This window comes from Solea solea, chromosome 2 (genome assembly GCF_958295425.1).
Source record: "Solea solea chromosome 2, fSolSol10.1, whole genome shotgun sequence".
Lineage (NCBI taxonomy): Eukaryota > Metazoa > Chordata > Actinopteri > Pleuronectiformes > Soleidae > Solea > Solea solea.
In genome coordinates this window covers 29076641-29091531 of record NC_081135.1, presented here as the reverse complement: position 1 = coordinate 29091531, position 14891 = coordinate 29076641, and the positions used below count along the sequence as shown (strand labels likewise).

The 14891-nt window shown below is 42.2% G+C and overlaps 2 protein-coding genes across 2 annotated transcripts in view; one reads left to right on the top strand and one right to left on the bottom strand.

Moving 5' to 3' along the window:
• LOC131455395 (general transcription factor IIF subunit 2-like) overlaps nt 1–14891 on the top strand; it is a 41231-nt gene that overhangs the window by 12375 nt on the left and 13965 nt on the right. The gene's annotated exons all lie outside the window — the stretch shown is intronic.
• On the bottom strand, nt 4528–7163 carry kctd4 (potassium channel tetramerization domain containing 4). The gene has a single exon (XM_058622994.1). The coding sequence runs from the start codon at nt 6709–6711 to the stop codon at nt 5935–5937; it is 777 nt and encodes a 258-aa protein (XP_058478977.1). The 5' UTR covers nt 6712–7163; the 3' UTR covers nt 4528–5934.

Here is a 14891-nt window from a genome sequence, read left to right as displayed (position 1 = left end):
ATAATATTATTTATTATAAGCATAATATCGTCAATTTTGTATTATTTCGGTCATTGCATGAAATATCCCCATCGTCCTATGCTTACTATAATGGCATGAAAACGTTGTTTTTATCGTTTCCACCAGGCGGTACATTGCAGTTCAGCTTGTGCAGTACAGTCGGGAACAGTATGCCCTGATCTGGCTTACTTTTCCACTGTGGGGTCGTCACTGGTGAGCTGGCCGGTGTTATCTCTGTCAGCTACTTAAATAGAGTGATGTCACACCGACGTGACGATAAATTCCACAAACGAGAGGAACGCAACACAACACAGTCCATATTCTTTCTTCTTGTCATGTGACTGTTCATCACAAGAAGACAAGCTTTGTTTGAGAAAAAGACGACAGGCTGCACTGTCACTGACAGCTGATAACTCTGTATGGTGTTTGTAGCTCTGTCCTGTAGAAGAAGGACCCAAGAAATGGGTCCAAAAAAACTGCAACAGTACCCCTCTCCATGTTGGTACCCTCAACGCGTACTGAACTGAACTGAGCCAAACTATACCTGTTGGTGGAAACAGGGCTTTTGTGTGTGACTTGTGGTTGCTGCTGCCTCTTTTGTCTGAGCTGAGATTGAAAAGTGAAAATGGGCCTCACCTCCACTTCCTCCTCCTCCTCCTCCTCCTCTTCACCACACTGTTTTCTTTCCTCCTCATTGCCTCTCTTTCTGGAGTTGAAAGGTAAGAATTGGAGGTTTGTTAGTCATTTTCCACACGTCATTACAAACAATGAGCAGGGGTGTGTTAGAGAGGCAGAGGGAGAGTAGAATAAGAGCGTATGATGTAGGAGTTGAGTTTGCCTGGCAACAGGTGAAAAGATGAGACTGTTTCTAGCTCTCTCTCTTTTCTTTCCACCTGTCCCCTCTATTTTCCTTTACTTGCTTGTAAGAAGGCCTCAGGCTGGAAGTGTCAGTGCTGTGCTTGATGGGATCACTTTAGTTTTATCTCCTCACATTTACGGCGCTTTTCCACTTTACAGTTCGATCTCGACTTTACTCATTTTTCTTTTGCTTTTACATTAGGGATAGCATGTGGTGCCTGGTGCTTGTTTTAGCACCTGCTCTGACAAGGGGAAGTGAGCTGAAACTACACTGATTGGTCAGAGAGTGTTGTCACTGGAAGAGTCATGAGCGTGACGACCGACACAAGAATCAAACCGAACAATGCCCAACTGTAGATCAGTTAAAAGTTTTCAGTTTTTGTTTTTTTTTAAATGGGTTAAACGATACTTGTGCAGAAGGGAAGAAGTGAAATGTGACTTTCGATCACATTCATCAGATCGCCTATAGGTTGTGCTGAAAACTAGGATATAAAACACTCTATATTGCACATTGTCTTATAGCCTCTGTATTTACGTTTAACACAGCAATGGGGGGGAAAAAACAGCCTAAATCCTCTGTGTTCTAAGGGTTAACAACGGAGTCTGGTGTATTTAGTGACAGCACTTGCGGAAAGTACTGAGCTAATCTTTTTAATGAACTGATTCTAATGATTCAGTACATCGTAAGGAACTACTTTGTGCAGCCGTGCCATGACGACTCCGCCCACGTTGAGGAGGTTCTATAGGAGGAAAACAACGTGCCGATACCAAACCGTGTGGAGTCGAGCTGAGCCGTGCTAGAACTGTATAATGAAAAAACACCATTAGTCTGTCACACACTGTGTTACACATCGGCTGAAATGTTTGTCTGTGAGTACTGGGCTATGGATGAGGTCTGTTTGATGTCAAAGGTCAGTTGTGGGTGTATGAGTCATGATGGGCTTGGCGGCGGCATGGCCGGCAATTTAGATGCCATTCCCTGCCAAACCGATCATTATAAAGGGATGGAGCGAGCGCTGCATATGTGGCATCGGTGTAAACAGTGTAAAAGGCAACTCCGGATACATGGAAGGAACAAAGTTTGTAGTATAGATACTGCCTTACAGCGTTTGGAATTAACACATTATAACATTCCCACTCCCACTAGTGTCCATAAATGGATCTTGACGCATCCCCTGCTTCACATTGTTTGGACATAAACCAGACGAGGCTTGTTTTGCATTCGCTTTGGCACTGGCACCGTCATCCGCTGCCAAAGCATCTTCTTCATCCTTTAATGCAGCCATTACACGCTACAGTTAAGCTTTATTTTGTGACCCACTTTAATCAAACTACTGATTCATGACGTGGAATACTATATGTCAAAGGGATTAATAATCTAACCTATATAACCTTCAACAATTAAATGTAGCTCCTCCAGATATGAATGTATATCTTCTCTTTTACTCTGCCTTTGAAAACACAAAAAAACATAGAATGTCTACTGATTTCCCTGAGGTTGTTGTTTTGTTTTTCTTTCTTCAAAACAACCCTGATATCATCCTGGATTTAGGTGATGAATGTTGTGCATTTACCAGTCAAGGGAAGTCTATTAAAAGTTGTACTCGAGTGATAATTACAGGCAATGAGGTAAGGACTTGGCATTTTTCGCGCGTTGTACACATATAAACTTATTGCTGTGATCCACCAACAAGTCCACTGACCTGGAGCAGGAAAGACCTGCAAAACTAAACTACTTCACAAGTAATTAGGGTTCTGGATGCCTTTACAATTTATTTTATTATTCCCCCAGTTGTTTTATAAAGGAGACAATGATTTATGGTTCACATACTGTAAGGTTATAGGCGATGAGCTATAAATGCCGCTGTGTGCGTCAGCGTTACGACCTACATGGGAGATAAAGAGCTTTTCACCCAGACTAACTGCAGCTGCACGGTTCACTTGTATTTGTTTACAGGCCGTGTTCATGGTGGTGATGTTGACGTAGAATCCAACAGCTAATGCTGCAGGGCACCGTATATACTGTTTGTCTAGTTTAGTTGTATGAGCGTCAAAAACTGATTGCCTATCTGCGCTTTTCCACTACATGGCTCGACTTGGTACAGTTTCCATTAGCGATAGTACCTAGTACTTTTTTAGTACCTTATTTAATCTTACCACTAATTGGACAGAGTGTCGTCACATGTGCGTGGCGTCCGACACAAGAATCAAAGCGAACCAAGCCGAACTGTAGAGCAATTAAGAAAAGACGTTAAGATCCTGAACACATGCGTTAATCTCCAACATTTAGCAAAGGAAATGTCTAAAATCTCGACATTTAACAGAGGAGTCTGGTGTATTTAGCGACAGCATAAGGCATCACAGTCCAGTGGCTTTTTAATTAACTGATTCTGATGATTCAGTACATGGAAAACAACTGCTTTTCAAGTCACCGTGTAGTGGAAAAGCGCCACGTTTCCATTTTGATTCTGTTTTCTGTCGCTTGCATTTTCAGCAACTTTGTGGAAGTCCACATACTTACTGTCACACCTTTGTAATTGCATTAGTGTGACTTTGTATTGTGAGGTATTTTTTAACTTTTTTTAAATTTTATTACTAGTGACCGCAAGTATCTCTTCGTGCTGCTCTCTAATATTTTATTAGATTATATTTTTCATCTGAGGTCATCTCTAAGCTCTGGGTGACGATGTAGTACCATGCTGATTAACTCAGTCCATCACAATCTTTTATGATTAAATTGCAATTGTATTTCCACTGCTTATTGCCAGGAAACACAGTATATAACTAATAATTTTGATGATGTAGCACAAGTCAGAGGGCAGTGCAGAGAGGGAAAAAATGAAACGGTAGAATTCATCTCAGACTGGCTCATTTAAAAAATCACCAAATATCCTCACTGGTTCTTTGGAACTGCTCCTGGTGGAGTTGCCTTACTCTGCTGGCAGCAAACCAGTACAACGTAGTGTGTCCGTTACTACAGCAGGGGGAATAAATGGCAGGAAATGACACGTTGTAATTGAATTGTGAGACGAATGTTGTTTTGGAAATTGAATAAATACTACGATTCATTGAGAAAAAAATCAAAGAAGACGTGCCTCAAATCAGCTGTACCTCTGCGGACACGATCTCCCGTGGTCAATCTTCGTGTAGATGTTTGTCTTTACAATTTCTCAAGCTGCAGATTTTTGGTAGAAATTTATTTCAAGACAGGATCGAGAAAGAGGAGTTTCAGCAGTTCATCACAGAATAATACAAAACATACCCAAACATAATTCCATTTTTTTTTTTTTGACAGAAAATGAAGTTGAGTACTGTAAAATGTAAACCACAGTAATACACATGAATGTATGTGTATAGGTAGAGTTATGGAGAAGAAATTCATTTTTTCAGGCAACCGACGTGGACAAATGATGTTCCCAAGTGATAAATTAGTTAATTAGGAAAAGAAAATGTTATTGATTAAGGTTCGTTCTGTGTGTCTATCAGAAAGTTCCGGAACAGGGACATTTTAACAGTAACACACTGTGCAGAACAGGTTCTGATGGGCCTTAATGAATCTTTTCCAGATGCAAACAAAATACCCCGACTATATTGTATAAACACAGTTAAATCCAATGGCATTCAATTGTACACACACGTTCCCCCACTTTAAATACATGGTTGAGCCAATAGTTTCAGCGTCACCTTTATTTGTCAAATATTCACAATGAAAAGTCGTCGACATCGTTGTGGCACTGGCTTCACAGACGCTCACAGCACTAACAAACACACAGTGTATTCAGTGCACATGCATCATGCTAGATTCAAAGCCCTTACAGTAACCGTGGTTCTTCGCACTGGTCGACGTGTGAGACACTTAGCTCCGGTTCAGTCTGATGTGGATTCAACCCCCCACCCCCCCACCTCGGGATCCTTTGGGCTAATAAACTAAACACAAGCCATTAAACCAACTTTAACACGGCTCACAAACGCACACACACATTTACGAGCGCTCACACGCGCACCGTAGTAAAAGCTGAATGGCACGACGGTGCACATCACGGCTGGTTTTCGATGAAGCAGCAGCAGCAGAAGCGTTTATTGTGCGGAGACAAATCAACTGATTATGCTGTTGACGGCGAGAGTCTCGGTTTGACACCTTTTGTCTCTTGGATTCAGTGTCACTTTATGACAGTTTTACTTGTGTGTGTGTGTGTGAAATCACATCCAATTTAGAAACCACTGATGCTGATGTCAATGTTAGTTTCTCTCAAATCTATAATTACTAGCTCACAAAGCAGTACAGAGGTCAGTGTCAACGAGTCTTTCTGTCACGTCCTGTGTGTGTGTGTGTATGCCCAAACTGTGCAGTAAAGGTATTCAAGGGATAGTTCAGGTTTTTTTTTTGTTTTTTTTAAAGGGTGGTTGTAAGAGATGCTGATCGTACGCTGACTTTCAGAACCAGCCTTAGAACTGATGCTTGCTCTCACTGACAAATAGCTGCCATCAGGGACTTGAAAACTGATTTTAGCCATTTAAGAAAAAAAAAAAAAGGCTCACCTCATAATCTTTGCCTGCTTAAGTCTCCAATATCATTTCTGACTGGAAACTGAAATTTGTAATCCCATCATTCTCCCATACCAAAGTCTATTGAGAAAATCTGTGTTTTTAGTTTGCAGGGACATACAGTAGGAGCTGCTACTACTGTCTACTGCTTCATTTGGTAAGTTTGTGTCACTTCAGTAAATCGGAACAAAGGATTTTGAACACAAACGTAAAAAACAAACCAAAAAAAACACATCTCAACTTACTGATATTGCTGATTTTCTCTGTAGACTTTGGTGCAAAGAGTGCGTGCTTTACAAAGCGACACAAACATCAGTTTGCAGTTGATTCCTCATACAACCCAAAAATCTGAACTATCACTTTAACATTATCCTATGAGACAGTCCACCACCTAATTTCCTTCTACCAAACCATGACACATTACATGTTACAAGATCTTCAACCCGATACCTTACAATAGCAGGGTGGAAATGGAATCAGGCACAACTCTTTTCTCCTTCTCTCTCTCTCTCTGTTTTTTTTGCCACCATCCTACTTGACGAAGTGCAGGGCCTCAGCCACCACCACAGATCCTTTGCTGCTGTCGAGGCTGGTGACCAGCTTGAAGCCCGATTTTAGTGCAAGCATCACTGCCTCTAATTTAAGACAATCGAGTGTGCACAAGAATGTGCTGTCCTCCTTCAGAACCAGCCTCGAGCCGCTCTCCGACTTGATGAAGTGCCTGAACTGGATCACGTTGGACGACACCTCGAATTCTTCCGGAAAGCCGTCCAGGCGGCTCTTGGAGATCTGCACCAGTCGCCCCTTGACCTTCTCGATGAAGGTGGGGTCACTGCAGTACACCTTGAGGCCCTGTGACCTCTCGTGGCTATCCGTCACCTCCAGAAACGCGGGCTCTCGCTGGGCTGCCCTCTGACTCTCCCAGTCGACCACGGCCTCCACCAGTTCGCTCAGGTGGTAGAAGTTGGCTTCCCGTCGCAGGAGCCCCGCCTCCCTGAAGTCGTCGGGCAGCTGGAGCTCTCCAGTTCGCAGGAAATTGAGCACATGGCGAAAAACCGGACCATCTCTATCAATGAACGGGTTACCCATGGAGTCAGTGTGCTGAACCGGCTTCTTACCGTTGGCTAACTCTTCCAGGTAGGAGCCCGGGTGTTTGGACAGCGTGGTCCGGTGGGCAGTGTAGAGGAACCCGCCCACATTGAGGGTGATGGTGCCCGAGGACGGCTTCTTGAAGCTCTTGCTGGGTTGCAGCAGATCTGGATTGATGTGCCTCAGTTCACTTTCCATCCTTCTGAGGTTCCATTCCATGCTCGAGTCACCTTTTCCAACCTCGGACCAGCCTCCTCAGAGCTGGTGGTGTGTCTGCGTTTGTGTGTGCAGCACAAAATTGAGTCAGGGTTTTCACTCACTCTCTCTCTTTCTCTTGAATCTTGAGATGTGTGAGCCTGTGGTGCAGCTGAAGAATCTGCACAAGGTGTTGTCAGCTGTCGTGTAGAGAGAGAGAGCGTGTGTGATGGTGGATGGCTGAGTCCTGTCTGGCAGAAGAGCTACAGTGAAGTGGGAGCTGGAAACAGACTGGCTCTCTGTGCTGCTTGGTGTCCCTCCTCTCTCTCTCTCTCTCTCTCTCCCTCTCTCACACTCTCAAGAGTGGGTGGGCAGACAGCGTCACATACAGGGAGGAAAGAGACGGAATATGTGAGCTAACAAGATAAAAGCACAAAACTCCACAAGCTCTTTCTGTTTGCTCCCCTTCCCTAATTATCACTGATTAAAAAAGGTGCAGAGCTGAGCTTTGGGAATATGCGCGCACACACACACACACGCACACACATCACCAGATGGAGGGGGGGTTGCTGTGAAACTGTCTCAGTTTGTGTGTGAGTCTGAATATGACTCTCCTTTTGCAGCCAAATCCATCTGTTTACCACACAGCGCTCTATGTGAACTGGAACCTGTTTGGAAAGCGATCCAGTTTATTTCGGGGGGTTTTTGCTGGCATGCTCTCGCTGTCTCGCCTCTGGTTATGACGGGGACAAGTAGGCTGCTGTACCTACTTATGCAAATGAGAGCAACAGGAAATGCATTTATGTAAAATGCCCTGTTTTTCTCGCAAAGGTGACAAGCAGTGCTCTGTTTCAGCGAGTAAGTGTTGCCTGTGCGGTGACTGACTCTTTGCTTTTTGGGGTCCTGTTGAGGAAATGTACCAGTTACGGTCAATAGAGGTCTGTTTGTGAAGGCCAGATTTTAAACTGGCCAATCCCATGGACAGTTGACGATCCTTGGGGAACTGCAGCAGTCCACTGACATGGTAGAAAACACTTACACCAACACAAGTGCGTGTTTCCTGTGACTGCACTCGTACACGTGCGACCAATCACAGTCCATTTCAGATGACAGCGGGTTATGAATATTATATACAGTTGCACTTTTGTGCTATTATAATAGAGTACTATTATTAGTACTCTATTATTAGTACACTGCTTATAAATGTGCAAAGTGCCTGTCTGAAGGAACATATGGAGAAAAAGGACGTCCATACACAGTATGTACAGAGATACGCATTTATGTATACGGGCACATACTTTAAAGTAACCCGAAAATAGCGCCGTAAAGTATTTGTTTGAAACTCTAAAGTTAGACACAGTCTTGAATTCATATTTGCACTATTCCAAAATATAACTCCCAACAGTGTAAATAGAAAAAAACGTGAATGTCCTCTACAGTTGCACACATTAGCTATGTAAGATATGATAACATGTGCCTTTATCTGTTCCCGAAACGGGAAATTTAGAAATGGAACTTATCGCAGTAAATTCATTATTGAGATTCAGCTCTAGAGGTCAGCGTTCTCCTCCATTGTTGCCAAACACACCTGTTAAGTATTGAATTCAGGTCTTTCAGGCTTTAAGGCTCTTATGGAATGAGATTTGTGCCAAATAACACTTTTTAGGAAGCAAACAACACTTTATGAATTGAGCTAACAAAAATGGACCACAAAATCAGCACGGAAGTCGTCATGGGCTTGGAGTTGCTGTCCGTCTGGAACCTGTTCCCCAAGTTTTCCCCGTCGACATCTGACAAAATAATTGTAAGACTCTAACATTTGTCAGATTATAAACGTTAGATTCCAGGGACTACTTCCCGTTCATTGTCAGAATCAAGAAACAAAAAACCATGGCACAAAGACCAAATCAGCGAGCGCGAACGCAAAAGAGTCGGAGCAAACAGAATTCCGATCATTGCAAACAAAAAATGTATTTTCAAATGATTAAATCGATATTTTATTTGCGTATTTTTATTTTGTGGTTAATTTTTGTTCGCTCAATTCATAGTGGAAGACGTGTTGAAAATATTGACACAAATCTAATTCCATTGGCTCTAGGCTCCTTATCTCCAATGAAGGGCAATCGTAACACTTCCAACTTTGTGGCATTAGTTTCAGAAAGACCCTTTTCCTATTCCAACACGACCGTGCCTCAGTGCACAAAGCAAGGACTATAAAGACATGGCTTGACGAGTTTGGCGTGGAAGAACTTGGACTGACCTGTCCTCAACCCCCATCGAGCACCTTTGGGATGAACTGGAAGAGAGATTGCGAGCCAGGCCTTCTCGTCCATCATCAGTGCCTGACCTCATAAATGCTCTACATAATAAATGGGCACACATTCCCACAGAAACACTTTAAAAGTCTTGAGGAAAGTCTTCCAAGAAGAGTGGAATAATTATACTGCCAAACTATGAACAGATGATTTTTTAACATTGTTGCTCTGAACCTCACTCCGTGTTTCTTTAATTCTCGTTCCTCCTTGTTCTGTCATCCCATCATTGATCCTCACTGGCTACACTCGTCTGGTGTCACAGTCCAAACTCTTCTGGTTTGTTGTTTCCGTGGTGGAACAAACTACCAAATGTTTTCCGAGCAGAGTCGATTCCGTCTGTCTTGGAGACTCGTCTCTTCAGCGACCTCCTCTCCCAACCCCTTTAACACTTAAACAAGCACCTAATGTGCACTCATTCACCTGCTCCACTGCTGCTTTGTTCTTATTGAACAGGTTGAGCACCGAGTAATTCATTCAAAGAGTCGCCCATCAGATGTTAAGGCCACTTCTCAGGGGGTCTGGTCACATAGCAACGCAACAAAATGTCACAAGGAGTACGAATATTTATTTCTTCCAAAATGAGTCAAATCAGACAGTATTAATAGTTATCACAATAAAATATAATATAATTAAAGAGTGCTCCTTTTGTTTCTGCAGAAGCAGTCGGATAGATTATGTCAGATTATGATTATTTTCATCGGTTAATCCCAAACCTTGAAACGATGATGTTCTCACATGTTTTATTTTGTTCACAGACCAAAATGATTCAGTCTTATCGACTTCTTTCTCATGTAGAGTAAGGAAACAGAAAATAATCCCATTTAAGAAGCTGAAAATTGTTTTATTTATTGAAGAAAATACTCAAACCGATGAATCAATTATGAAAATAGTTGATGATTAATTTAGTAATCATTGCAGCCCTGGTCTGAATATTCTAGGATTCTAACTTTAATCTTGATTTCAAGTCAAAACTTTGAATTATCTATTTATTTTTTTGCTGTACATTTTTCGTTTCAGTTCACAAAACAAATGTGTCTGCTCATTTAAATTCAACAAGAAACGGAAACCTTTTCAGAATTTAATATGACCTGGAATATTTCCTGTCGACAACAAATTATACAAAAATAAAATGACAGACTGTGAGACACAGTCGTGTGATATTTGTGAATCATTTGTGAAGTTTGACACCAGAGCCGCTGTCGTAAGTGGAAGAGGAAATAACTGAAGATTAATTTAAAGTGTAACACATCATTGGTGCGGGTTACTGAAATATTGCCTGTTTCTGTGTTGTTGTGTGTATGTTTTTTTTTTTTTTATTGAGATAAAATCCCAGAGTGACGGCGCTCTTTCTCTCTGCCTCTGCGGTGATTTTCTAATCATAAGCGATTAGTGCTATCATCAGCAACACTCGATTGGAATTGCAAACGAGGCCAAGATGCAGCGGTGAGGATTGTGGAAGGTTTGACCTGCTTTCTGCCTCCCGTTGATGAAAAGTGGCTCATTAAGGACGGCCGTCGTCTTCAAAGCCGTCACAACTGTTTTGCCTCTTCACTGGAACCTGTTTGAATCGAATCCCCCTGAATTGGTGCGCGCGAGGACTCCGCTCCACCTCTTATAGGTGGTGAATTATACATGATGCTGCTCTCAGAGCTTGTGGTGTAACATGGAGCCACTGACTGCTGTGAAGCTGGCATGGCAACCACTTAAAATAGGGTCTTGTATGAGCTCGGAGCTGTCAATCTTTTGCTTAATTCATTATGGAAGTCTGTCAGCTGTATTCTCTCCATCTCTCCATCTCTCCATCTCTCTCTCTCTCTCTGTGCGTGTTTGAAAGGTCAAATGAATATAATCAAAAATATGTATGGAATTTAACTTTCATGTTTTGCACATTGTGTTTGCAAATAATATCATTATTTAACTAGACAACATATGCGTACGCATATTCACGCAATATGGCTTACATTGGAAGAAAATGTGTATTGAAATACCATTTTTAGATTAAATATTGTCCGGACTAGAGCTGAAACAATCACTCAAATAAATGATAAATGACTATTTTGATCATCAATTAATCTTTTGAAGCTGTTTCCATGATGAAAACAAGATTTCTGATTGATGTTTTCTTCATTTCTTTGCTCCATATGATGAAAGAAATCATTAAAAACTGAATCATTTTGCTTTGTGGACAAAACAAGAACATCATCATTTGTGTGTGAAGTTTCAGCTTCAACACTGTCACTGTCAGACTGTCTGTCTTTATCCAAAACCCTTTCTACCTCTTATAAAAATAATAATAGTTTGTTCCTTCCCCTGGGAAAGTATGACATTATGAATCCTCCTTTCTTCTCTTGACACTCGTCGTGATTCGTGTTACGTGAGCGCTTTGTTCACCTTGACTGTGGAATGACAGGAAATCAGCGGGGATCTCAATCTGAGGGACATGTTTATCTCCGGTTAAAGGTTATTTTCTTTTATCGCAGAAAACATTACTTCCTGCTACTTTTTTTTTCCCTCCTCTCTGCGTTGTCTTGAGGGCCGTATATATTATGGTCTGTATACAGCGTGGGTGCTGGAGGCTCCTCACCCCTTTAACCCGTGATGCACCGTTCTGAAAAGGGCTGGGAGTTGGTAAGGATGAGAGTTCGACTTAGAGCAGTCCAGTCCGTCAGTAAATGAACGGTTCACTGGTTCTCATTATGTATGCAGCAGATGAATGCATGTCACAGGCAGCGGGGAGAGTGTTGTGACTGCTTTGCTGTCACAAGGACCGGTTCATAAAACAATCTTTTCTACCACAAGCAATAAAAGTTCAACACATCCGCTCTGTCTGACAGAGACAACCATCGGCTCTTCATTATCTAAGTAATAGACAAATCCCTGCACTTTTATTGCTTTTAACTGTGTTTGTCCGTCTGTCTATCTACACCGTATGGACAAAAGTATTGGGACACCTGACCAGGGACTGGACAATGACATATTCAAGTACATGAATTTGTCCCCATTTTGCAGCTATAACAGCTTCCACACAGAAAACACAGATTTTGTGTTATGGGAAATTGTGTCCATCTATTATGTGGAGCATTGACGAGATCAGGCACAGATGTAGGACAAGAAGGCCTGGCTCGTAATTCTCTTCTCCAAGTTCATCCCAGAGGTGCTCGATGGGGTTGAGGTCAGGGCTCTGTGCGGGTCAGTAAAGTTCTTCCACACCAAACTCGTCAAACTACCTGGTCTTTGAAACGGGGGAAACTCGTTCCAGGGCCATTTATTTCTACATAAAATCAATTCTGCAAACGAACAACTAGAACAAGGAAGTGTATTTGTACAAATAAAAAAATGGGCTATATCCGCAAGCGAATAACACACAGCGAGCAGCTAGCAGTCTAGACTTTCCTCGCAAAATCCACTTTTCAGACAGTTCCTCCAATCATCATGCAGAAGCCCAGCGTCCGTGCGTTTCCACTGCTCCAGTGTCTCTCAAGAAAAGCTGAGCTTCTGTGGAAGTGATGTTTTTCACCGCTGATTCTTTAAAGAACTAGTGACACGTTCTAATCGTGTTGTCGTGCACGTTTAGTATTGAAATGTAAATACAACATAGTACATGTTTGGCTTCCACTGCTACCTACCTACTTAACTACCTACCTACCTATCCCTCCATCTGTCCATCCATTCATCCTCTACAAAGCTAATGAATGGACTCCTTTAATGAAGCAGCCTCTGGGCCTTGTGGTGACGAGCTCTAATGGAAAATTATATTTGGAGATCCAATCAGTGACTAATTCCCTCTCTCCTGTTTCCTCCTTGTTGTGTCATCGTGTATAGACGAGGGTCTGTTTACAGGCGTGTGCCTTTGCTGATGAAGACCGTCTTGGGATTCATTTACAGCTAATGCTAGGCTTAATTGTTGTGCTCCTGATGTGAGTCAAATGCATTGTTTTTCTGTTTCAGGCCTCTAACGGTGTAAACAAAAAATCCCATGCAGGGAAATGCTGTTCCCTTATTTGGGTCCAAATCCAAATCTCTAGATCCTCTTCATGGAGCATCAACGGGTTAGATGCATCCGTGCTTCTCAGGAAACCGGCACATATGATCCCATTCTCCGAGCACTAACCAAATTATCAGCACAGATGTCATGTAATGCGGAAAGCATACAACAACAACAACAACAGCTGGCTCTGATGAGATCTGATGCCTTTCTTCTCCACATGAATCCAGGAGGCGTCCGTGTTCAACCTGTCTCCACTCAGTTTGTGGTCCTCGCTCACTTCTTCTCCGCTCACCAAAAAGAGAGAACGATGCAAAAAATGCTATTCTTCCTCCGATTGGTGCAGACAGAGTTTACACTAGAATCGACCATCCAAATATCACGAAAATGAACGTAGTTCTGTTTGAAAAGTGTATGTAGGAGAAAAGTACCAGTTTGCCACCAGGGGGCGACTCCACTGCTAATAGAACTCAGTTTGAACAGAAGTGGAAGTTACTTCTCGCTTGATTTTAGGGCCGAAACAATTACTCGATTATTATTCGATTACTAAATGAATCGTCAACTATTTTAATAAATGATTAATCGGTCTGAGTGTTGTTAAGGAATTAAAGCAGGTTTTCAGATTTTTCAGTTTCTTAAATGTGAATATTTTCTGGTTTCTTTGCTCCATGTAACTAAGAAATCATTCAAATTTGGACAACGACAACGAGATGAGACATTTGAGAAAATCATCCTTTCCCAGTTTGAGGAAACACTGATCAACATTTTCTGAAATAATCGAGGAAATGATCGACAGATTAATCGATTATGGAAAATAACAGTTAGTTGATGCCGCACTTGATTTATAATGTCACTAAACGTTTTCCAGTGGAGTTAATGGTCTCGGTTGTTAGTTTCAGATCTTCTTCAATAGCACATTATGTCAATTTTATAAATGATGCTCCCGTTTAACGGCCACACGGTGGCAGTTAAGTGGACACTAAATTGACCTTAGGTGTGACGGTTGATGTGTTTGCCCTGTAATGGACTGGCGACCTTTCACCCTGTGTCAGCTGGGATTGGACAACTGTGAATGGAGTCTGTGAATCTGGTTTTAAACACTGACATATTGCCAGTCAAATCTTCACAACCGGAGTTTGTTTTGCCACTGGAGGACGACGTCCATTTCACACACAGTCTCTGATGTGAATGCATCTCTGTGTAGCCATGCAGTCAATAATACCCTCTCTGTACATACTGGTTTTATGTTGTTGTTGTGTGTGCATAGACAGTTTTTGTGATTGATCAAATTCTTGAGGCGACATGTCTAAAAAAATGATTTCCGCTCCGTTCGGACATGAATCCGTCTGTTTGCTCCGCCGCTCTGAGAAGCACAGCTTCACCGGTTTTCATGGCGTCACTGATAGCCTCTGACGAGGCGCGAGCGGCTGTCATTGTGAGCCACGGCAACGCGTTGCTTTTTATAGCAGCTGTATCATTATCCCCTCACATGTACCTGCAACACCATCATTACCACTGACATCACAGAGGTAATGATGTGGTTCACGTTGCTCATGTCCAAGACTTTTGACAGTCTTCACCTTCATTTCAGAAGGTTCAGTAAAAAAACTTAGTTCAAAAATAAAATGTAGCCTTGATTGATGGATTGATTATTTAAAGCTGTAAATATCAAAGCGCCAAATTGATCATTGAAAATTGATTTTTTTAACTGATATTTGAGTGTGAGAGATTAAGCTGAGCGCAACTCGACTCCAGCCTGATGCAGTCTATTTAAAATGCGCTCGCTTTGTGTTGCCATGTCCCTGCCATGCAGTTGTTGCCATGGTTACTGCTTGTTCCCCCCCCCCCCCCCGATACTATACATGAATGAGCATACAGTATGTACAAAGGAGTGTGGAGGGAAA

What these genes read in the sequence shown, in the direction of transcription:
- kctd4 (XM_058622994.1), bottom strand. Translation starts at nt 6,711, where the DNA reads ATGGAATGGAACCTCAGAAGGATGGAAAGTGAACTGAGGCACATCAAT.